We start from the raw sequence: 23,401 nt of genomic DNA, 5'->3' as shown, positions 1-23,401 counted from the left end.
GGCGACTACGCAGTTGTGAAGGCACGCAGCCGACGCGCGCATCGAGTGAAAACGAAACTATTTGCCGCAACCGCTGCGGACGAAACTGCGGTTGTTATCGACGCGATCAGAGATAGCGACTACGCACTTACGGAGGCACGTGGCTAGCCGCCAACGCGGTGTTACGCGCGGCGATAAACGCAAGAATAAAGGCTTTAAAGGCACAATTAGGCACGAAGTGCTTCAGCGTTGCTGTCAGTCACGTGCCGCGTACGATTGCCGCTGAGGACCACGGCGATGCGGACTGCACCGCTTCGTTTCGGTTGGATGCTACGCCGTTCTTGCTCTTCTGCGGCGCGCATTTGCGGTGCTCAGCGTTTTTTTTTTTTTTTTTATTTTTCCTGCAACGTATAGGTCAGTGCGCACGCTATCGGCACCTACCCTATCTACAAATAGGAGAAAGGCGCATGGTGGTAAGTTACGGCCTCTGAGATTCAAGTGCAAAAGCTTAGGCGCGGTGCCCGTTCTCAGAGGTTGGGCGGCTACACGCTGCTTGCGTATTTATTGCGCAGTTCGCGCGTTGCTGTTACGCACTGTGATGTGCTTTTTGACACTCGGGCATTCGTAATGGAGGTTCTTTGGATCAAGCGCACCTCGTGTTCGCCGTTTTAGACACTTGTCGAGAGCGGGACCAGGGAAAATTTATCAGTGGCTCGCGGAACCCCGAGCAGGGGCCTGCGGAACCCGTAGGTTCCACGGAACCCACTTTGAGAACCCATGCTCTAGACCTTGCCCGGCGCACAGTCGCCAGTATTGGCCACCAAAATTGCACACCAAAAAAGAAACTTTGTTGGGGCGTATTAATTGTGCTACCGGTTTTGTTGAATTTTTACCAGCCGCAAATTTTCTATTTTCATTATTTGTGCTTTGCGCGACTGCAGCTTCGACGTTTTGGTTTGTGGCCTTGGCCCTCATGGGTCCGGCCCTGTTCCACAGTGGAACTCCATTAGCTCAGTACTTTTTGCTAGCTTTGATCACGAATATAGGTCGAGGTTCTTTGGTCACGAATGTAGGTCGACCTATATTCGAATAAATACGGTAGTTAGTAAGCGAATGTTTACAAGTTTATACAGCCGATAAAACTAGTATCCTTACTTTGTATAGCTGTCTACTAATTTGCAATCGCAATCGATGATTTGCCTTTCAAGCGAAACTGCTACTTTTTTAAATAATAATAGATGGTATCATTACAACCAGCAACACCAAACTACAAGGTGTATTTTTTTTTTTAATTCCTTATATTTACAGTGGAAAGATTCCACTTCTTTGAACATGTCGCACTCTTTATTGCTTCTTGCTTGCCTTCTTGTACAGTAGAGGGTCTGGCTCAAAGTAGAGTTGTCATCAGCTAATAAAGCTTGTCCAGCTTCGACTCGTTCCAGGCTTTCAGAATTCAGACCAGAAAAAATAACGTGCCCTTTTCAGCAATGCCCGGCACGAGCTGACCTTTTCTTCCAAATGTTTTCTGAGCCATTTTTCATTGCCAACATCAGTCTCTGTGCTTCCAGGCCTTTTCCTGCTTGCAATTCTCTCGGCAAATCGGGCTCTGGATCTCCTTACACTTTGCAGCCGTTCTCGTTGACAAGGGCAACCTTTGTGGCATCTCCATCATACCGTATGCCTTTGGTGTAGTCCATTAATGCTTGCAGTGCATAATGATGAGTAGTGGCTTTCATACAAACTCTCTTTTTGGCTAAACCCTCGCTTGCAATCTGCATTACCATGAGGTAGACACAGCAGAGATTTTATGAGCTAGGAAAACGATGAATACTTCGGCTGACCTCTAGCACATTTCTGTTGGTATATTTTGGCCCAACGAGCATCGATTCGGGCGAGCATTAAAATGCTCGTCATGCACTTTTTATTATGGATAAGACAGAAACCGACACAGTGCAGTAGCAAACGAGCAAGTACTCTAACTGCACCGTGCCGACAATGGTGCGCCTGAACTATAAACCACGAAAGAACACTACAGCAGGCCGTTTCAATGGCCAATATCTGTCGGCAACAAGAGTCGATCAGGCAGACACCGTTAAATACGGAAGTGGCTCTAAGCAAGCATAACTTCCGAATTGATTCTTGCTCACGTGTTACGAACCCTTGCGAACACAAATGAAAAGCACTGCCACTGTGGACCCGCAAAAAGTTACAGTGATGAGCGCCGCATGGGTCTCTTGCAAAGACTACCTAAGTGCAGCATGCTGTCTCTTGGTTAAATCTAAAATCTTCTCTAAATCAAGAAATTCTGGAATTGAATGGGACGAGGCTGGGTTCATTCTGACTGAACCCAGTTTGAAAGCTCGTGTGAAGCCTTATACTTGACTGCTGCGACTACTTAAGCACAAAACTCGAGCATGCACCCCTCTTGCAATAAGAGTGTGGTTAACTATTCAACGAGCCTCGTGACAGACAAAGTGGCACTAACGCTTGTCCACTTGCCCATCTGTCACTGCGCATTCCTAAGCGTTGGCTCTGAACAAAAACCTTGCTCTTCTAGATGCAACAGAAGTAGTGCAATTGGCACTCACAATTGAGATGTCGTCCAGGATGAGGCCAAACTGAGAGGCCCGCTCTGTCAGCTCATCACACACCTTCTGGGAGACCACCTCTCGCTGGGTGATCATTTCACTGGCATCAAACTGGGCCTGAAGGAAAGAGTTATTTGCCTAATCATCATTCCTTCTCAATGTCTGTTTCTGAAAAAAGGAAGCTCACAGGTAGCACACAAAGGAAACTCAGCTTAAGAAAAGCTTGAATTTGTTGACAACTCAATGTGTGCCCCAGGGGCACACAATATACAAATCAAATCTGCAAAAGCCTGTAACAATGTGGAGAAAATTTTTAATTACACATTTCATTTCAATGGTAAGATACATTTCATACAAATTTCATGACTTGTCATATGAAATGTATCATGACGGCCCATGGTTGTGTGCAGTTCCGGCAGGTTTTAGGACTTTTTCTTCTATTCAGTAACCTTCACTGTGTATTGACACATTGTGATACACATGGCTAGAGTACAAATAAAGCTGGTCCCAAAATCAAGTTTTCTATGTTGAAAGCAAGCACTATGTGTCAATTCTTTTGGTGTCCTGGTGTTGTGCTACACTTGGTCCAAATTCAATGTGACAAAGAAGCCCACATTGCCACCCTTGTTGGCTTCACACAATGTATGGCCGAAATATGTGCACTTAGAGAAATCAACTAGCATCAACACTGGCTGCTTCCACCATCTTTGTTGGGGTGTAGTCGTGAGGCAGCTGCATGTTGTGAGCTGTGTTCACGCAGAGCATATCACTCAATGTCCAACAATAATTAAAGAACTTCAAGGATGTCGTTTGTAGAAATTACAGGAGGGGGAAATAAACCTTATTCGTACACACACTCTGAAGAATAGTGAAATATCCTTAGCTGCAATTTCTTGCAGCTAAGCAGCTGCTGAGTTGGACACGCACTTCAAGCGCTTCAGGTCGCTTTCTTTAAGTTGACTTTCCCATTCTAATGATGTCAACTGCCTTATGGAATTGATGGTTAGTAGTGTCCGACTTGAGCCAAAGATACTCATCATTTTAAACGCCAAATGGCTGAAACTTACTTTCCGCCAGGCATTTCTAGAGCCCAGCACTCGAAATTGGAGTCATGATGGCTGCGGTGTAAACCAAGTAGAAAAACAACAATTCAAGGACTACATTTAGTTTCAAGGATTTCTAAGGGCCCTTGAATCTCTTTTTCCAAATTCAAGGGTTTTTAAGTACTTCATGGAGGTGCACGAACCCTGTACGAGTTATTTGAGTCTTGTCTGTGGCATGGAAATGGTTTGCAGACTACGCAAAGCTTTGAGCCTTTGTCCGTTTCCACTTTGATGTTCCCCAGCAGTGTGTGGCAATCCTCAGGTCCCATGATCGCCGCATGCGTGCCAGGCAGCGTGGGGAGAGGAGAAACTTTCCTTTCGGGGGCAGCGCAAAGGAATCGCAAGCGCTATCAGCGTCACCGGGGGTGACTCTGACATCGCCCGAGTCTCTTTGGTCACCAGCAAGCAGCGATAGCGGAAGGCTCCGCCGCGGCCACCCGTATCCCCCAGTTGCCAAGTCGGAAGCTCTTCTTCACCTAGCGTATTATTCTCATTGAGGGAACCCTCAGTGATGTCAACTATAGCTAGCTGGCCTGTTTGAAGTGTTAGTTGCAGTCGCAATAAATGCTTTCCGAGTGTACAGGTGGTTGTCCATTGTTTCCTCGAGCTTGTACTGGACCACGGTTGATGGGCAGGCATGCGCCAACCGCGGCGCTCGGTGTGCCGAGGCAGAGCGCCGTTGGCATCCCCCCTATATCCCGACAAGTGCGAGCACTGGTGCTCGCTCTTGCGTCCACTTGCGCTCATGGGCACTCACTAATATTGAAACTAACGCCCACTCACAGGTTACATTTACTCATACTCATTCGTTGCATTCCTACTCGCATTTACTTATTCATGATCATATACATACCGTGAAAAAGAGCATGGGTTTTATGCTGACCTATGCAGTGGCAGACAAATAAGCTGCTAACTACACGGGGAGCAGAAATTTATTCACATAAAGCGGAATGAAGAGAGAAAGAGTGAAATTAGTCGAGGAAACAGGCCAACCTAGAGGCAGTAAGGGTAAAAGCAGACCAATTCAGGCTGGTACTCGCAAACAAATATGCAGCTTTAGAAAAGGAAGATAAAGACAACATAGAGGTAATGAATGAAACCGTAACTAGGTTGATCTCAGAAGCAGCAATAGAAGTGGGAGGTAAGACACCAAGGCAAACAGTAGGTAAGCTCTCCCAAGAAACAAAGGACCTAATAAAGAAACGGCAAAACATGAAAATGTCCAACTCAAGAGATCAGATAGAATTCGCTGAACTGTTGAAACTGATCAACAAGAAGAAAGTAAGGGATATTCGAAATTATAACGTGGGAAAGATTGAGGAAGCCGTAAAATATGGACGCAGCATTAAATCAGTAAGAAGAAAGCTTGGAATATGACAAGGCAAGATGTATGCAGTGAAAGATAAGCATGGTAATATCATCAGCGATTTCGATGACATAGTAAAAGCAGCGGAAGAATTCTATACTGACCTGTACAGTGCCCAAAACAGCCAAGCTACTTTCATTCAAAATAGTGATGAACCGGATACAGAGGCTCCTTCTATAACTAGCGATGAAGTTAGAAGGGCCTTGAAAGACATGACCAGGGGAAAAGCTGCTGGAGAAGATGGAATAACAGTAGATTTAATCAAAGATGGAGGAGATATCATGCTTGAAAAGCTTGCAGCCCTTTATACGCAATGCCTCACAACTTCATGTGTACCAGAGAGCTGGAAGAACGCCAACACTATACTAATCCATATGAAGGGAGACGTTAAAGAATTGAAGAATTATAGACCCATTAGCTTGTTTTCAGTATTGTATAAAATATTCACCAAGATAATTTCCAATAGAATCAGGGCAACACTTGACTTCAGCCAACCAAGAGAACAGGCTGGCTTCAGGAAGGGATATTCTACGATGGATCATATCCATGTCATCAATCAGGTAATCAAGAAATCTGCGGAGTACAATCAACCTCTCCATATGGTTTTCATAGATTATGAAAAGGCATTTGATTCAGTAGAGATACCAGCAGTCATAGAGGCATTGCATAATCAAGGAGTACAGGAGGCATACGTGAATATCTTAGCAAACATCTACAAGGATTCCACAGCTACCTTGGTTCTCCACAAGAAAAGTAGAAAGTTACCTATCAAGAAAGGGGTCAGGCAAGGCGACACAATCTCTCCAATGCTATTCCCTGCATGCTTAGAAGAAGTATTCAAGCTCTTACACTGGGAAGGCTTAGGAGTGAAGATCAACGGCGAATATCTCAGCAACCTTCGGTTTGCAGATGACATTGTCTTATTCAACAACAATGGAGACGAATTACAGCAAATGATTGAGGACCTTAATCGAGAAAGTGTAAGAATTGGGTTGAAGATGAATATGCAGAAGACAAAGATAATGTTCAATAGCCTGGCAAGGCAACAAGAATTCAGGATCGTCAGTCAGCCTCTAGAGTCTGCAAAGGAGTACGTTTATCTAGGTCAATTACTCACAGGGGACCCGGACCACGAGAAAGAAATTTACAGAAGAATAAAATTGGGTTGGAGTGCATACGGCAGGCATTGCCAAATCCTGACTGGGAGCTTACCACTGTCGTTGAAAAGAAAAGTGTACAATCATTGCATTCTACCGGTGCTAACATATGGGGCAGAAACTTGGAGGTTAACAAAGAAGTTCAAGAACAAGTTAAGGACCGCACAAAGAGCGATGGAACGAAAAATCTTAGGACTAACGTTAAGAGACACGAAGAGAGTGGTGTGGATCAGAGAACAAACGGGGATAGCCGATATTCTAGTTGACATTAAACGGAAGAAATGGAGCTGGGCAGGCCATGTAATGCGTAGGATGGATAACCGGTGGACCATTAGGGTTACAGAATGGATACCAAGAGAAGGGAAGCGCAGTCGAGGTCGGCAGAAAACTAGATGGGGTGATGAAGTTAGAAAATTTGCAGGCGCAAGTTGGAATACTCTAGCGCAAGACAGGGGTAATTGGAGATCACAGGGAGAGGCCTTCGTCCTGCAGTGGACATAAAATATAGGCTGATGATGATGATGATGAATCCATTGCCCCACGTGGTCATCGCGCGCCTGCACGTGATCGCACGGGATGACCACAACCGCTGCTATTTTCTTTGTCGTGTGTGTCCGGTGTGTGTCCTACGCCAACGAAGAAGCGTCGATTGCTCTCGAGGGGAGTAGGCACAGATGATCGCCAAGGCAGAAAGTGGAAGGAAAAGAATTTCGCAGTTTCGCCCGAAATGCGAAGTATCGATTGCAACAAAAAAAATTTGTAGACAGCTATACAAACTTAGGCCGTATAAACTTGTAACCGTTCGCTTACTGATTAAACAGTCAAACCTCGTTAATACGTACCCGCTTAAGGTGTTTTGCAGTTTAAATGTAGTCACGAAGATTCCCCCACCCAGCCCTCATTGAACCCCATGTAATTGGCTGACCGCTTATGCCGTAGTCGCTCATTGCCCACCTAACGGTTAGTGCGTACTATTTTTCTTTCTTGTTCTACACATACAGGTGCAAAATCGCCAAAGTCTCATGTGCGCAGACGCTCGATTCGAGAGTTGCGAAGCCCGGACGACAGGTGCAAGCAATAGTGAACTTAAAACATGGCCACCACCACGTATTTCACGCTCGTACAGCTGTTGCCGATTGCTGAACACAAAAGCACGGCCTTCAAGATTAGCCCTCGGTAACGCGGAGAAGCAGCTGGTAGGTGGTGCGAATTCGCTGTCGCCGTCGAATCCAATTCAAATAGTAACCGTGCAGAAGCACATTTTATTGCGAAGCGCATTTCTGCCCTTACCATGAACGTCGCTTTGAGGTTCCATATAAAGTCCAAACACAGCCACATCATCGCCACGTGCCGTACGCTGTGTGTGCGAGTGAAAGCTTGCGAGGGTCATCAGACTCAATCTCGCGCGTGCGCGAGGGAGAAAGGTGGGGCGGAAGCACGCTGCTGTCGCGCGCGAGGCACCGCGGGGGAGGTGAGAAAGGGAAAAGTTTACTTCGGCGGCAGCCGCCGTATCTTGAAAGCGATTTGCAGCATGGAAAAAGTGCACACCCGCGCGGGCCTCACCTTCAAAGCGATCTGCAGACAAAGTGCAACTTGTGCCAGTAGCTTCGTATGCGCTGTGCTTTCAACGTCTAGTTCGCGTTGAAGCGAGAGACTGCATGCTTGCAGCGGCTGCAGCGCCTCCTCACTCCAGCGTTTTGAGAGCAAATTTCCGCAGTTATCGAGCGAGACATGTTCATGTTTACCTGTGCGCGCGTTACACAGTGCTTGTTAATTTAGTTATAAGCGGGGCCTCATGGACAAACTAGCTCGCAGCCTTATCGAGTTTGAAGATGCCGTCGTTGTGGCAAGGCCGCCACGAAGGCAAGTGAAGATTACCAATTTTTTGCTGCCTACCTGCAAATAAAGCTTGTCTGAGTGCGTGTGTTTGAGAGCATCGTGACATAGTTCTTTTCCGGCCGGCAAGTAGCCGCTAAACTGACATTGGCGGTTAATTCGTAGATTGTTTAGTGCGTGCCTAAACGTCGTTCTTGGCCAACTACGTATTAACGAGGTTTGACTTACAACAGGTAGACATTAACACATCTTGCTCGATGACCGTGGGCACATCTTGCTCAATGACCGAGTGGGCATGGCAGACCGAGCTTCGGCATGATGTCTAAGCCTTTCTTCTGTATTGCGCAAGCTTTTCTGCTGAGCTTAGCCGGAGCGTCAACGACGCTTCATCAATTTTCTGGCCATTTAAAGATACCGCCGGAAGAATCGTGGACAGCGGGAACAGTGATGCAGTGCCTCGTTTTCGAGGACGTCATCTGCGACGCACCCTCAGCGCCACCTCGGGACCAAGTGACGTCATCATGCCTGACTATAAAAGAACAGCTGCAGCTATGCGAGTTCAGTGGGCATGGCAGACCGAGCTTCGGCATGATGTCTAAGCCTTTCTTCTATATTGCGCAGGTTAGTTCATACTTTACTATGCTTGGAAGTGATTGCCGCAGTATATTGGTCGTGCCATGCCCACAACAGTGCGTTATCATAGCCTACAATGTGTATTGTGTGTGCCAGCTTCTTTGGGGGGACGTAGAATTGAACCCTGGCCCTCAGACAGCAGAACTTCTGAAACAACTGTTGGAAGGGCAACACAAACTTACCGCTGAAGTGGCGGCACTTAGGACTCAGCAAAGCACAATGGAAAAGTTAATGTCGGATATGGCGTTACGATTCGACGAAATCGATAAACAAGGTGCTCGCATTGCATCTCTTGAACAATCTGTGAATCTTCTGCATAAAAAATTACTGACCTAAGAGGACCGGAGCAGGCGGTCAAATTTGATTGTTTTCGGGGTACAAGAAGTCAGTCCCGAAACTGATACCGATCTGAAGCAAAAAGTCTTGAGGGATATCTTTCAGCAGAAACTTAATGTTACCTGCAACTCGGTAGGGAGAATTCATCGGTTGGGCAAACCTGGCAAAAATAGGCCAGTTATAATATACTTTCAAGATTATAACGAGAAACAGCAAGTATTGAAAAACGCCTACAAGCTTAAAGGATCGAAAACGTCAGTTTAAAGCGATTTTTCTCTGGACACGCGCAGAAAGCGGAAACTTTTGTGGGAGAGTGCGAAAAGCGAAAAAGAACTGGGCAAGAAAGTAAACCTTATCAATGATAAATTACGAGTGGATGGGCAATTGTTCATGTGGGACGAAAACACTAACACCAGAATAGAATTAAATACTCGTCAAAGCTCATCCACACCTCAATGAATTAGTCCGACTACTAAGAATTTACGGCTTTTAAACATAAATGCACGCAGCGTAGTGAACAAAAGTGCCCAGCTTGAGGCTACCCTTTTAAGTTACGATCCACATGTTGTTGTGATTACCGAGACTTGGCTGCGCGATGACATTGATAGCACAAGCGTTTTTCCGCCTTCTTATCAAGTATTTCGACGTGACAGGCCTTCCAGAGGAGGTGGTGTAGCTGTACTAGTCAAACAAACATAGCATACCTGCTTTTCTACTTCAGCAGATTGAAAATCACTAAAGTATCGGCCTAAACCTTCGCTGTTGGGGGCGATCCTTTTTATTATTCGCTGTTTATCGCGCACCTGAGTCACCTACCCAGTTCCTAAATAACCTATATGAGCATATGTCGGCTTTTTCTCAGGATAAAATACTTTTCGTTGGTGACTTCAATCTGCCCGGTGTTAACTGGGATTATGCTGCTTACAGTCACGATCAGAATGTCGATTACTTGATTGATATTATGCTAACTAATAACTTGCAACAAATAGTGACACAGCCGACGCGCTTACAAGGAGATAGTGAAGCTATGCTTGATCTTATTTTTATTAGTTGCTCTATTGAAAATTTTGTCACCTCTGTAGAAAAAGGTATTTCAGATCATGAACTTGTCTACTTTGCATGTCCCATGGAACGTTGCGATACTGCCCTAGATAAAACAGTGATTGTAAAGGACTTTTCCCGTCCCTGAGATGAAAGTGTTTTGGACTACTTAGATCACTGCCTGAGCGAATTTGATGGGAATGACGTGATGGTGCTCTGGAATAAGTTCAAAGAAATGTGCCATTTCTGTCTCGATAATTTTATTCCAAACAAAGTTAAAAAGAAGTCCAAACGTAATCCGTGGATTACACGAAATGTACTGCAACTTAAACAAAAACTAAGAAGACTAAAGCGACGGCATGCCCTTTGCACTGAAATCCAGAACACTCAAGAAGCCTTGAATCAGGCGGTATCCGAGGCTAAGCAACGGTATTTTCAATATACAGTAAAAGCTCGATGATATGAATCTCACGGGGTCACGAAAAATATTCGTATTAGCCGAAATTCGTATCATCGAAACACAATTAAAACTACTGTCGAATCTCGATAATTCGAACTCGAAGGGGCCCGAAAATTTGTTCGAATTAAAAGGACGTATTTTTGAAGTATTCGTGCACCATAGCACGATGCACGAACGGTGCGGGCCACGAAACTGCCCACGCCGGCTAACGGTCGCTTCCCGATAACGACAGAAAACGAAGCTTCAGGGAGCGAGTGGGCGGCGCCGGCACACGGGTACGCACGGAGACCGTCGAAGGTGAGGGAGGAGGGCGGCAGGGAAGCGGATTTGGCCGCGTCAACTCCGCCGCTTCGGTGGCTCCCCTCGCCCTCTCTCTCCAACTCCCTCGTAGCTCTCTCACCTTCGACTCCGTGCGCGCCCGCCGCCGTGCTGGCGCCAGCTTATTTTAGCCGCCCCCTGAAGTTTCGTTTTCTGCCGTTATCGGGAAGCGAGCGTTTGCGGGCGTGGCAGTTTCGTTGGCCCGACTGTGCCTTCGCCGCTGCTTCCCTCTGCGCTGCTGCCGCAGCGTGCAAGGTCAACATGTGACTAGCAAATAGAGAAGGGTTCACTGCCATTTTATCCGCGTGGCTGAGACATCGGCACTAGTGTGTGCTAGAATACGGTTGTCTAGAACACTAGTCGGCACGTACACGCTTGTTCCGGCGCGATGCAGAAACGGCGACCTTGCAATTTGAGAGAGAAGAAAATTTCCGCCGCGGGTTCTTTTTTTTCCCCGTTCCTTCGCGCGCGGCATTGAGGGGTCTCTCCTGAGCTTTTGCTCTATGGCGGTGTCGGAGCAATGCCGGTCGGAGGCGCCGCCGCGTGATTTGGCGCGCTGCTAAGAGCATTGTCGGTGCGCGGTATGTTCGAAATAAGCGTGTTCGAATTCGCTTGCTTCGCGTTGACGTTGAACGAAAGCACATTTTTCATGATAGTCTCGCTGTGCAAAAATTGTGCTCAGTGTTGACGTTGCGAGGCCTAGCTCCTTAGTCAACTCCGACCGCTTCCTCTTGGGATCCTCATCGACCTTTCGAAGAATGTCTAATTTCTCTTTAAAGGAGAGTGCTTTCAGCTTGCGAGACATAGCTCGCTGCGACTAGGCAAAATGGCGCAAACATGAAGAACGCGGCCCGAAGCACAGCAGCCACTCGATCTGACGGCTCGCAGAAAAGGAGGAAAAGTACAAAAGCACCAAAAGCGCCACCGCTTCAAACTCTTCGCGCCCAGTCGCGGAGTCCGCGCTGTCCAGCGCCGCGCCTCCGCACCAAAAGAGAAGGAGAGAAAGCGCGTGACTGCGCGCTGTTCTCTTTCGCGGCCATCGGTGGGGCGGCGTTTATTCGTATCAACCGACGCAGGCTGAAAATCGATTCGTAACAACCGTTCTCTAGCACGTTGCAAAGTAATGGGGCTCGGCCGGGACCACAGAAAAATTCGTATCATCCGGAAATTCGTATTAGCCGTGATCGTATCATCGAGCTTTTACTGTACCCTGCCAGGCTTTATGCGCAGTGCACCAGAAAAATTCTGGAACCATCTAGCTAGCACAAAGAAAATCATTGATTCCATTGTGCACAACGGCATAACTGTTAGAGAAGCGATGTATAGCGGAACATTTTAATCAACTTTTTCACAGCGTATCTTCAAGTGTCTCAATCGATGTACCCTTCAGCCGTACCCCTTGTTATGTTGACCCTACTGTTATATCGTTGCCTGGTGTGGTTTCTATGCTGCTAAATTTGAGAACGAAATCATCACCAGGGCCGGATAACATCCCAAACGCCTTTTTGCGCCGCTATGCGGAGATGATTGCACGTTTTCTAGTGCGCATTTTTAGTGTATCTTTATCTTCCGCCACCCTTCCCAAAGATTGGCGAACCGCTCGGGTTGTACCAGTGCTTAAGAATGGCCAAGCGACATTAATAACCAACTATCGACCGATCTCCCTTACTTCATCTTGCTGCAAACTATTGGAACATATTATAGCTAACCAGATAAAAGAATTCTTAAGTGACAACAGCATCCTCACACCGGTACAGCATGGCTTTAGGAAGGGGTTTTCCACCGTCACCCAGTTGGCTTCAGTCATCCACAGCTTTGCTAGCATTCTTGATAAACCTGGTCAGATTGATGTTATATTCCTGGATTACAGAAAAGCATTTGATCTTGTTTGTCACCATAAACTAATTGAAAAGCTCGAAATCATAAAACTACCGCCATACTTAATTAGCTGGATATCTGCATACTTAACTAAGCGCACACAATTCGTCAGCATAAGCGACTGCCCTTCAGATGAAGCACCAGTTACTTCCGGTGTTCCTCAAGGCAGCGTGCTTGGCCCCTTGTTATTTTTAATATATATTAATGATATTGTAGAAGTAATCGCTCACCCCGTCCAATTAAGATTGTTTGCTGATGATTGTGTTTTATTTAATGAAATTAAATGCCACGAAGACCAAGTCCTCTTAAATTCTACCCTTCAGCGCATTCATTACTGGTGCCAGCAGTGGAACATGGAGCTCAACACTAATAAAACAGTTTCTATGAGAATTACTAAAAAAGCCACCCTTTACCGTTTACTTATGATCTTGCCTCTCAACCCTTATCCGAAGTCGAGGAATATAGGTACCTGGGGGTTATAACGCATGATCTTTCCTGGAACAAGCATATCTCTACTACATGTGCTTCAGCTTTAAGAAAACTTGGTCTGCTCAGGCATAAATTAAAAATGGCACCTCCGGAAACCAAGCTGTTGTCTTACAACTGTAGTATAAGGCCTACACTAGAATATACGGCAATTGTTTGGGACCCGTACACGATATGCAACATCGATGCATTAGAAAAAATTCAGCGAAAAGCTGTACGCTTTATATTTTCTAAATACCGTCCAACTGACTCTCCCTCAAACTTAATGCAAATGAATAATATACAAACACTAAAATTGCGAAGGAAAATTCAAAGGATTAAGTTCCTCTATCTGCTTCAGAATAATCAGCTATCTCTTAATCCGCAACAATACATACAACCGCTAGCAGGGCGATTTACAAGGCACCGGCATGCCAAGTCATTAACTCTGAATTTTGCCAGGACCATTCCATTGTAATTGTTATTTTTGTTTTGCTACTGACGTACTCTTGCATTTCCTTCCCCCCCCACCCCGTACTTCTGCCCCTCCTGCAAGGGCCCCTATAAGGCCTGCAGTATTTTCTAAATAAAATAAATAAAAACTTACGGTCAAAACGCTGGAGTGAGGAGGCACAGCAGCAGCAGCGAGCAAATTGACCTTTTACCGTTTTGCGCTTCAACGCGAATGTCGAAAGCACAGCGCATACGACACTAGTTGCACCTTGTCCACATCGCAGATCAACTTGAAGGCCACGCACACTATGTGCACGTTCAAGAAGCGGCGCCCGAGCAGCCTCGCTGTAAGCAGCAGCGGCCGGAGCGTAGCGCCTGTGCTTGCCGTGAAGCGTAAGAAATCCAAGCTAACTGACTTTTGGAAATAAAACTTCCGGTAAGCGTAAACTTGCCAAGCTTGCTGACTGTCATAAATATACAGCGAAATTGTGATAATTCAAACCGCTTTATTGCGGCAGTGCATGTGCCGCACGATCGCGATCGTGTTTGTGATCGCGATCGGCCGGGCCGGGCGTTGGAATGGGTGTCGGCCACAGTGTACTAAAAATGCTGTAACAAGGCATAAAATGCTTTCTCTCGTCAAGTTACACTTTTTTGACCACCTTGAGCGGGATGCGTTACATATTGCTTTCAATATATTGTTGGACAGACCGCGGTGGCTACTTCGAATTATCCAAAATATTGAATTAACGAGTTAATTAACGAGCATTTACTGTATTTGCCAGATTTGAACACATCTCCAATTCGTACGAGCACCCACTTTTTACGAGTTCAAAGTAGAAAATTAATGCAGAATTGACAGAGCTCCAAAAAAAGTTGAAATCAAACGCACACCTCATTTTTAGCAAGAAAAACGTAGCATGCTTTCTATTCTGGCAAGAAAAAGACAAAACCAGCTAAAAAGATGACTGCCACCTAGGACTTCAGTTTCTGGTTTAGCAGTGATCTTTTGCCAGAGACCGCAGGACCTGGCATGATAACCAGGACCGTTATAACGATCAGCCTGTTCTTACTGCATGCTTGTTGCCAGTGGTCCCTCGTCATGGCTTTGTCAGCTGCTCCATTATCAAACCCACAGCTGTGCCAACATATAGCAATGGGCATCAAGTGTACTTGTTCTAAATGCATGTGCGAGAGTAAGAGTCTCCCCGACATGCTACAACATGGCCATTCGATCGCGGTATTGCACAGGTCCAAAGCAAAGGGTGCAATTACCCCCTCGAGGGGGAAACAAAATTCCCAATTTTCAAGAGCAAAGTTTGGAGTGCATTTATTATGCGAGTAATGCAATATTCATCAGTATTCCATGATTGTGCATGATCAGCCTGGCATGTTGCGATAAATGCAGCACAATGTGCATCCTTGTGAAAACTCATGGTTACGCAGAGCTGAACTCACCACGACTGCCTTCAGCACCTCAGTGGTGATGGAGGGGAGCACACGCTCGTCATAGTCCACACCCAAGGTTGTGTACATGCGAGGCAGCTGCTCTTGCACAGGCCGAAACAGGATCCGCAGTGTGATGTTCACATTCTGCAAGTCTGCAGTGAGAGAGGCATTGTTCAATTCTGTTCTCGCTATTCTTGTGCAATGAGGCAATTGACAACAGTACTAAACTAAGCACAAACTGCCAAATGGTTTACCTGAATTTAAACCAGTATACTATGTACTGGCAAACGAAGAAGCACATTATGGTCTGATCAATGAAGGCAACAGCAGAAAGCTGTGCGAACACATCTATAGCTATTACATAAGCTATCAGCGTACAGTGCACACTTTTCTAAATTTCATTGATCATAGAGTGCAAGACAGATCTTAAAACATGCATGAAAATGATATCATGGTTTTTCTTTTATGCGAGTCCTACTCAATACCAACCCACAAATCTTGGAAATGAAGAGCCTTCAGTTTGTAAAGGCTGCAATCTTGGTGTTAAGTGGCTATGGTGTTGGGCTGCTAAGCATGAGGTCGCGGGATCGAATCCCGGCCACGGCGGCCGCATTTCGATGGGGGCGAAATGCGAAAACACCCGTGTACTTAGATTTGGGTGCATGTTAAAGAACCCCAGGTGGTCCAAGTTTTCCGGAGTCCTCCACTATGGCGTGCCTCATAATCAGATGGTGGTTTTGGCACGTAAGACCCCATAATTTTTTTATCTTGGTGTTAACCTTTTAATGAATATAAACACCCCGCAAAATTTTTTAAATACCCGGAAAAATGTAAGAACACACATTGAGAACAAGCATAATCAACAAAAAGAAGCAATATTTTGCAGAAAATTTTTCAGCAATAGGAGGAAAACACCAGGCAGAAAACTGGGCTTCACCCCAAGCCACCTATGGCATTGGGAAGGACGCCTTGTTTTGCTTCTTACATGCTTCCTTACATTCCTCATTCCGCTTAGAAGCCAAGCCTCTAGTTTCTGGGATACATGCCAATGGGGCAACAATTACAAATGGTGTTAGGTAGGCTATTGCATCATCAATACTGAGCGCACAGATTTCATCCCAAGTCAGCTGTGTAAGTTGGTGAAACCCCGTCCAGTTGGCTGAATCGGCTTTTTATCTGGAGAGCATTCAGCTGGTTTTGTTAGGTTTAAAGGGACACTAAAGGGAAAAATGATTTGTTCTGTACCGCTCCCACAAAACCGAAAACACTATTACCGAGAGAAGCCGCTTGGTAAGCCAGAAAGAAACGACAAACATTGAGGCGAGTGGCGACGCCACCATCAAGTTCCCGCACCAGCTCACCATGACATCATGGATTTGACAGAGTCTTCTAGGTCCCAGTTAATTTTTTAGCGGTAAAGATTGACTACATTGTGTTCTAAAGGAGCCCAAGACCTGAACATGGCCAGTTTTGCAAACTTCTACTGAACCAACGTGGCCCAAATATGAAAAATTACTTTAGAAGTCAAGACGTCACACTGAAGTGCTGACGTCGAGGTTACCGCGAGAATTTTTTTTTAATTAACTTTGAGCTTCATTTTCTCTTCTAATAATTGAACTATTGCAGTGTAATTAACGACAGCAGAGTTTTCGAAGAATACTTTATCAGTGTAACTTGATTTATTCAAACAATCGGAAAGTTATCACTTCCATAAGGGTTTTTTTAAGACGTTCCCCTCTAGGTATGACACGAGTGTACCTGATATTATGCTTATGTTTATTGAGGAGAATGTTTTATGCTCAACACTTCAGAACCCTGGCTACTTCTTATTGAGGAAGCATGAGCCTGAAGAAAATAAAGTTTACGATTAGGTGGCCCCCCACATCACGAGTCTCCCCACAGGGTGCTACGTGCATTTACGTCTGACAACTATATAGGGAGCGGCAAGTTCATTGTTAAGGCTCCGAAATTCTGTTCTGTGAAGTTGACAGCTCGGAGGCATGTCGATGGAAGTGACCGACTAGCTAATCGAACAGCAGTGCTCGAACAGCAACTGCCTCAAAAAGCCATTTGACGCAACACCTTGATATATTATGGCCACACCGCCCAACGAGGCGAGAGCATTGTTGTGGTCTTTCCGAAAAATGGCATTTGTCTAAGAAAGTCTCTGCAGATTTTAGGAGTTTCTAACACGCAGCACCTTTGGACCAGGTTTATAAAGTTAGTTAACATCTAGATTTCGTAGAAGTCCCCTAGTATTTCTGTCTCGATATTGCAGAAGAGGTTTGTACTGTGTGTCTTATATAGGACAGCTGTTCGCAGAACTCTTTTTGGGCTCTTTTTAACAGACGAGAGATTCTCCCTGCTTCTTAGGCGTCATTGGAGTGGGAGTCGTGTCCATTGCGTCTTGCTGGGCGCTGCACACCCGTTCTTGTGAGCAGTGCATTCACCTTGAAGGCCTTGCCTCGAGACAACCAGCCTAGAATCGATGGCCTCTTCTGGGATGGCAGTGCAGCGCTGGCTGCAGTTGCCAAGGGGTCAAACAGCGCTGCTGCCTGCTCACCGAGCACGGGCCGAACAGCCGCCGGAAGCCATTGTGGCGCAGCCCCCTGACACGCCACTTTGGCAAAGCTGTTCTTCGGCAGGTATGACACCCGCCTTCATGCCTCCTTAAACAAGATGTTTTCCTTGGCTCTGATCATTACGATTTCTTTTTCTTCCTTCCATGACAGGCAGGACAAGAGTATGTGGCATGCTCGCCATCACAGTTCACACAGTGTGGAGGATTCTAGCGCGTTTTGAATTATTGTTCACCGGCACTACATTTAGCACATGGCTGTCAGCCTCAGCAGTTCTGTCAACTATGGCCGAATCACTAGCATTTAAAGTATCCAAGAGGACTTGGGGCATATGATCTGACCCGGATCTTTACATACCCTGCATTGATTGCCTCGTGCAGCACACTTGAGCCAAAAGTGAGAATAAGGTGCTTCGTCTCGATCTCTGTGCAGTCACGCCTCATCTTAATTTGCTTCGCATTGATTCTGGTCCCTCCAACCCTTCAAAAGTTCAGTCTCAGTCAATTCCATTAAATCATCTTCTGAAACAACACCATGTATGTTGTGCATGGGTGTCACGGTCACAGGAACATCCCCGAATGATATTAGATTATAAAGCCTGTCATATCGCTTTTTATCGTGGAGTTCCAAAAGGAGATCGCCGTTAGCCATCTTGCATGCTTTATAGCCAGGACCAATAGCTTCAGTCAGACATTTTGCAATGAGAAAAGGGGAATTAGTCTTTTGTGGTTTCTCAGAGTGAATCACGTGGGAACGTTTTCAGTTTGCCAGCCAAAAAACTTTAATACTTTTTGCTGCACCACCTTTTCTGAGCACTGATCAAAAAGGGCAGGAAATGAATTAGGCATAAAATTGTTTTTATTTCGGCAGTAACACCAGCCACCCACCATGTCACCCAACAAGGGGGCACCACAAGACCTGTAAGAAACGCATCCTGTGCTTATTGCTATAGCCAAATATTCACAAACAAGGTTCATTGTCCCACACCCTTGCCACCTGGAAAGTAAGAAGGGAAGACAGGAATGATAGAAAGTGACAGAGAAGGGCTGGAGAAGCGGATTTGGGTCAGCAATGTCTACACGAAGCCAAGGCCAAAGGGGCCGTCCTAGTGGGAGGCCTTGGAGGTCCCAAGACCACGCATCAGCTTAACTCCCCGGATCCCCTTTTCCCCGGACATGACTAAGCAGCGCACAGCTAGACGCAGGGGGGTCCAACTTCCATGCGCTCGGGTTTGCGGTATCACAAAACACACCAAACACCTGCCCACAGAGACAGGCACAGTTGAGACCACTTGTAATGCAACTGCCATACAGAGCATGCATATACCATGGCAAAAAATATGGTGTCCCTCACTTGCTGTCAAATGGGCCCTTTATTACGGCACTTGCACTTATTTCTCATCTCTCCTGGAATAAATCGTCAGAAAATATGTCTCACCTTTACTGCCAGTTACAACAGGCACATTGCGTGGCCGTGAACGCACGTCGTAAATAATTGGCCGCTGGACCCAGGGGATGAGGAAATGTGTGCCTTCACCAACCACATAGTTTTTGACGCCCGTGAAGCGATCAAAGATCACTGCCCGATGGCCGCCATCCACTGCACAGAAATCATAGCTACAATGACAGCTCCTCTCCCACACGTCCTTGAGCATAAGGCAGGCTACACTAAAGCTTAAAATTGGAGCAATGTACACCTCATTATGACAAAACAGGCTAAAAACTCAACCAAGTTCCAGTAGGAACCCATGCACTTAACACCTCATTTCAACAAAGCAATTATTTCAAACAAATTTATACATAACTAACCTTTTTTTCTGTTAGTTCATAATGACTACTCACAGACCAGTTGAGACTATGAGCCGACACACAATACTGGCCACGCTGCCAAGATGGCGACTGCACCCTTCAGCCCCACTGACGCAACTCACCTGCGCTCCATGCACACAAGCAGCTGCACTGTGGAGCTTTCACCACCTAGGCCTTTTCCATGTCCTGGGACGATATTTCGAAATGACCCCATTTCATTTTCTACTGTTTTTGGCATTGGCTCAGAGGAAGCTATTATTGCCGGGATCAACCATGTGACAAATGAAAAATGACAGGAATCGCTGTCATGTTCTTAGTGATCTCTTGGCTTAACAGCGTTCTGTGAACGTGTTGGAACACTTCTCCAAGCCTGGTAACATTTGTTGCGCTTTTGTGTTCCCAATGAAGGACAAGATGGCTTAGCATTGACAGCTGCATCAGAAACAGCACCGCTAATGAAGAAGTGGCAGAACACTATCTTTTGCGGTGCTTCGGCAATGCACTGTGGGCTTTTGCAATGGCTCCCTCCCCGCAACACCCGTCTGGTGCAACAGTTTTTATATTTTAAGATATACTGCAGTCCAAGACAAAGCATGCGAATAAAAAGGAGCGTAGTGCAGGACAATGAAAAACATGTAAAAAGAATCATGAAAAAAAATCAGTGATGACTTATGAAGACAAGGAAATTTTGGCACAAAGATAGATACAACATCAATAAGCATTCTGTAGATATAAAGAAGTAATGAACATATTCAACTTCAGTCCCCCTTAGTTACAGTGAGGATTTACTGTAAATCACAGTGACATTATGTTTACCATTTGAGGGTCTGTAGATAAGGAGTGATCTGCATAGTTTGTATGCAACAAAAAGCTGTGGTAAATTTTCAATTGTTGGACAACGATACGCCAGCTCACAATCAACTTGCAGTGCAGCGACAGCTATGAGGCGTGCTCACGTGCAATAGAATGTAGTTCCATGCTTTGGTTATATTGTAAAGACATAGCTTTAGTAATATCACGTGCTACTTTGTGTAAAGTCGGACGCCCTAAATAACTTTCACAAAAGTGACAATGGCATTGGTACCCACCACCAATATAGTCCCTCACAAACCTTGCCTGCCGATTGCCTACCAGGTCCACAGTAATATTTTTCCAAATGAGCAGTGAAATTCTTCAATAAAAAGGGTTTGGTTAATAACTTGCAGTTAGCTTAAGAAAAAAGTAAGTTCACGGACATCTTTGCTGGAACACAGAGTACTGGGTTGGTGCTGTGCTGCTGTTGCCATGACGCTTCACAGCAATGCTATCATCTAAAACAAAAACAAAAAAAATGTGTTGTGGAGCCAGTAGGATGGTGCTTGTCTATTCTGTCATCTGCTACACATTTGGGCTCATGGCACCTCGATCAAGCAGCAACCAAGCAGAAAAACAAATGAAAAAGTTAACATGTTTTATGTTTTTCTACAAGCATTGTAGGCAAAAACCAGAAATGAAACTGTATGAAAAGGCTCAACAGACATATTCATCTCTGCACAAAAGTATTGTGCTTTGAGATGGGCAAAGTAAGCGCAGCTGTCTGTCACTTCTGATGACGTTCACCGGGTCTCCTTTGCACTTTCGTGCTAAGCCTTCTTCCTCCGAGCAACGTGCTTTATGGATTGAGGAAGGAGCTTGGAGAGTCTCGGCAACAATCCAATTAACGAGAAGGCAGCAAGCCGACACCTACCCATGATGACTTGTCGCCACTGCTACTGCTGCTATGCATCAAACATTCCAAAAGGCACAATGATGCTCAAGAAACCTGCCATGAATGCATTTGTTTAAATCAATATTTTTTTGCGGTGTCCCATGTGATCCTGCGTTGCTCACGGTGCATGGTTCGATTGTGTGCAGAGCAGTGAGGTAAACAAGCTTCAGTGTGGTGGATGCAAAAGAGATCCCTTAAGTACATGGGAGATCTGCATTATTCTTCCATCTGCTACACATTGGTTGCTCTGAGCTTGCACTGCAGTGGAGGTTGACTGAGCCGGAGCACTATGCTTGGAAACAATTGGAAGTCTGCTTTTAAGCCTAAAGATGAAAAACAAACTTTTTGTGACAGCTCCCCATATTATGCAGCATTGCTGAAATTGTAATTTACGTGTGTGAAACTGAATTGGCTAAACACTTTATGGATTTAATTTTCAGGTGGACAAGTTGGAACAAGCTCGCTATCCACAGTCATTTGTGGCAATTTGTGTTAATTCCATAAAAGAAATACATTGAGCAAAAGTGGTAGAGAGGGTAATAAACAGCAGAAATTTCCTACCTACACGGACAGCTACCGATTTGTTACATATGAGTGCCAGACATAAAAAGTTTACGTTTTTAGCTAATAAACTTGATTGAGTGCAATTGCTCCCGTGTCCAATGAAAGTCCCCTGCATTTACCATAGAATGCCTGTCAAATGTATTTCAGGCATTATACCGGGTGTTCAAAATTAAGTTTTGCGGAATTTTTAGAAACTGCCTGTGGCAGGTAGCATAATTCTTATCATTGAGCTGGGTTATTCGAAGAGGTGGACATTAGTAGCACGAGAAATCGAAACACATATTCAACTAATTACCAAAAATTGACAAATGAACTTCTTAGTTAATTACTTTACGACACATATTGCAATTTACAATTGTAGCTGGTGAATTTGCAAGATGCATCCACTTGAAATGAATTTCCAGGATGACACCAGTTTTGAGATATTTCCCAAAGTGTGGAACGAAATACATGGGCATTCCAGTTACTTTTGTGTTTCAATGTATGAAACAGCATTCTGGTAAAAAAAAAGTGGAACAGTGCATTTTTACGCCGAGTTTGATGGCGCATATCTCCAAACTGGTGTCATCTGGAAATTGATTCCAAGTGGATACGCCTGACAAGCTCACCGGCTACAATTCATAAATTTCAATATGTGTCGTAATCAACTAAGAAGATAATTAATGAATTTTTGTTAATCAGCTGTATACGTGTTTCGATTTCTCATGCTACTAATGTCCACCTCATCGAATAACTCAGCTCAATGATAAGAATTATGCTACCTGCCACAGGCAATTTCTAAAAGTTCCGCAAAACTTAAAAATGAACACCCTGTATACATGATCCTGTTTAGTTGTAGCAAGGTATATGTGGGAAAATCTGTGGGAAGTTTATGTGGAAGAAAACAATTTCTCTGATTCTATGCATCAGATAGGAGATCCCAAGCTATAACTTATTTTAAGGGCACATTTTATTTATTCAATAATGCGGCTAGAACGTAGAAATACACTCGAACCTCGTTATAACGAAACAGGATATAACAAAATAATGGATATAACGAAGTAAATGAAATTCCCCTTGTAATCCTCAGAGATCCATGTATTTAAAACCTCATTTGAACGAAGCAAAATTGTTCTGCCAATAGATAAAATGAAGTAAATTCATCTCCGAAACCAAAAAATACCGGACTGTTGCACGCTGAGTACATTTCTTTCCGCAGGGTTCGGCACTCGTTCGCCGCGGCAGTTCAAAATTCCCGTGCCCCGCATCGAATACGTGGTCAAGTAACACCGGGCCTCTTCGATTATCAGTCCCCAACAGTCGCATTAAATTTTCTCGAACAGCTTTGGAAGCTCCACCCCACCAGTCCGAGAGCTGCCAGAATTGCGTTCATTTTTCATGGACTGGAAGTCGCGGACTGTCCACGGACTCTCGGAGCTGTCAGCAGATTTTTGCTAGGACAAGTGAAAGCAGCTAGCAGACGACGTCTGAAAAAGATGCACGCGGCGTTTGTCACCACGTTGTGAAAGATACCGTGTGCTTCTGTGTACTTTGCGCTTTCCAGACGGCAAATATCCTGCACCCAGCTATCGCTTCTGTTACATCGGTGCTTTGTGTGCCATCATGCGAGTTTTTCATGAGAGGTCTAATTGCTGCAGCTTT

The 23,401-nt window shown here is 45.2% G+C and overlaps 1 protein-coding gene across 2 annotated transcripts in view; it reads right to left on the bottom strand.

The window, feature by feature from the left end:
- LOC119456223 (prohibitin 1-like) overlaps positions 1-23,401 on the bottom strand; it is a 48,846-nt gene that overhangs the window by 11,868 nt on the left and 13,577 nt on the right. For both annotated transcript variants that reach the window (XM_037717870.1, XM_049660873.1), the window contains exons 3-5: positions 19,079-19,240; positions 15,072-15,214; positions 2,568-2,684 (exon numbers count right to left, since the gene is read on the bottom strand). In XM_037717870.1, coding sequence (XP_037573798.1) covers positions 2,568-2,684; positions 15,072-15,214; positions 19,079-19,240 — 422 coding nt within the window. The remainder of the gene's footprint in view (positions 1-2,567; positions 2,685-15,071; positions 15,215-19,078; positions 19,241-23,401) is intronic.

This window comes from Dermacentor silvarum, chromosome 1 (genome assembly GCF_013339745.2).
Source record: "Dermacentor silvarum isolate Dsil-2018 chromosome 1, BIME_Dsil_1.4, whole genome shotgun sequence".
NCBI lineage: Eukaryota > Metazoa > Arthropoda > Arachnida > Ixodida > Ixodidae > Dermacentor > Dermacentor silvarum.
This window is presented reverse-complemented; position numbering and strand designations above follow the sequence as displayed.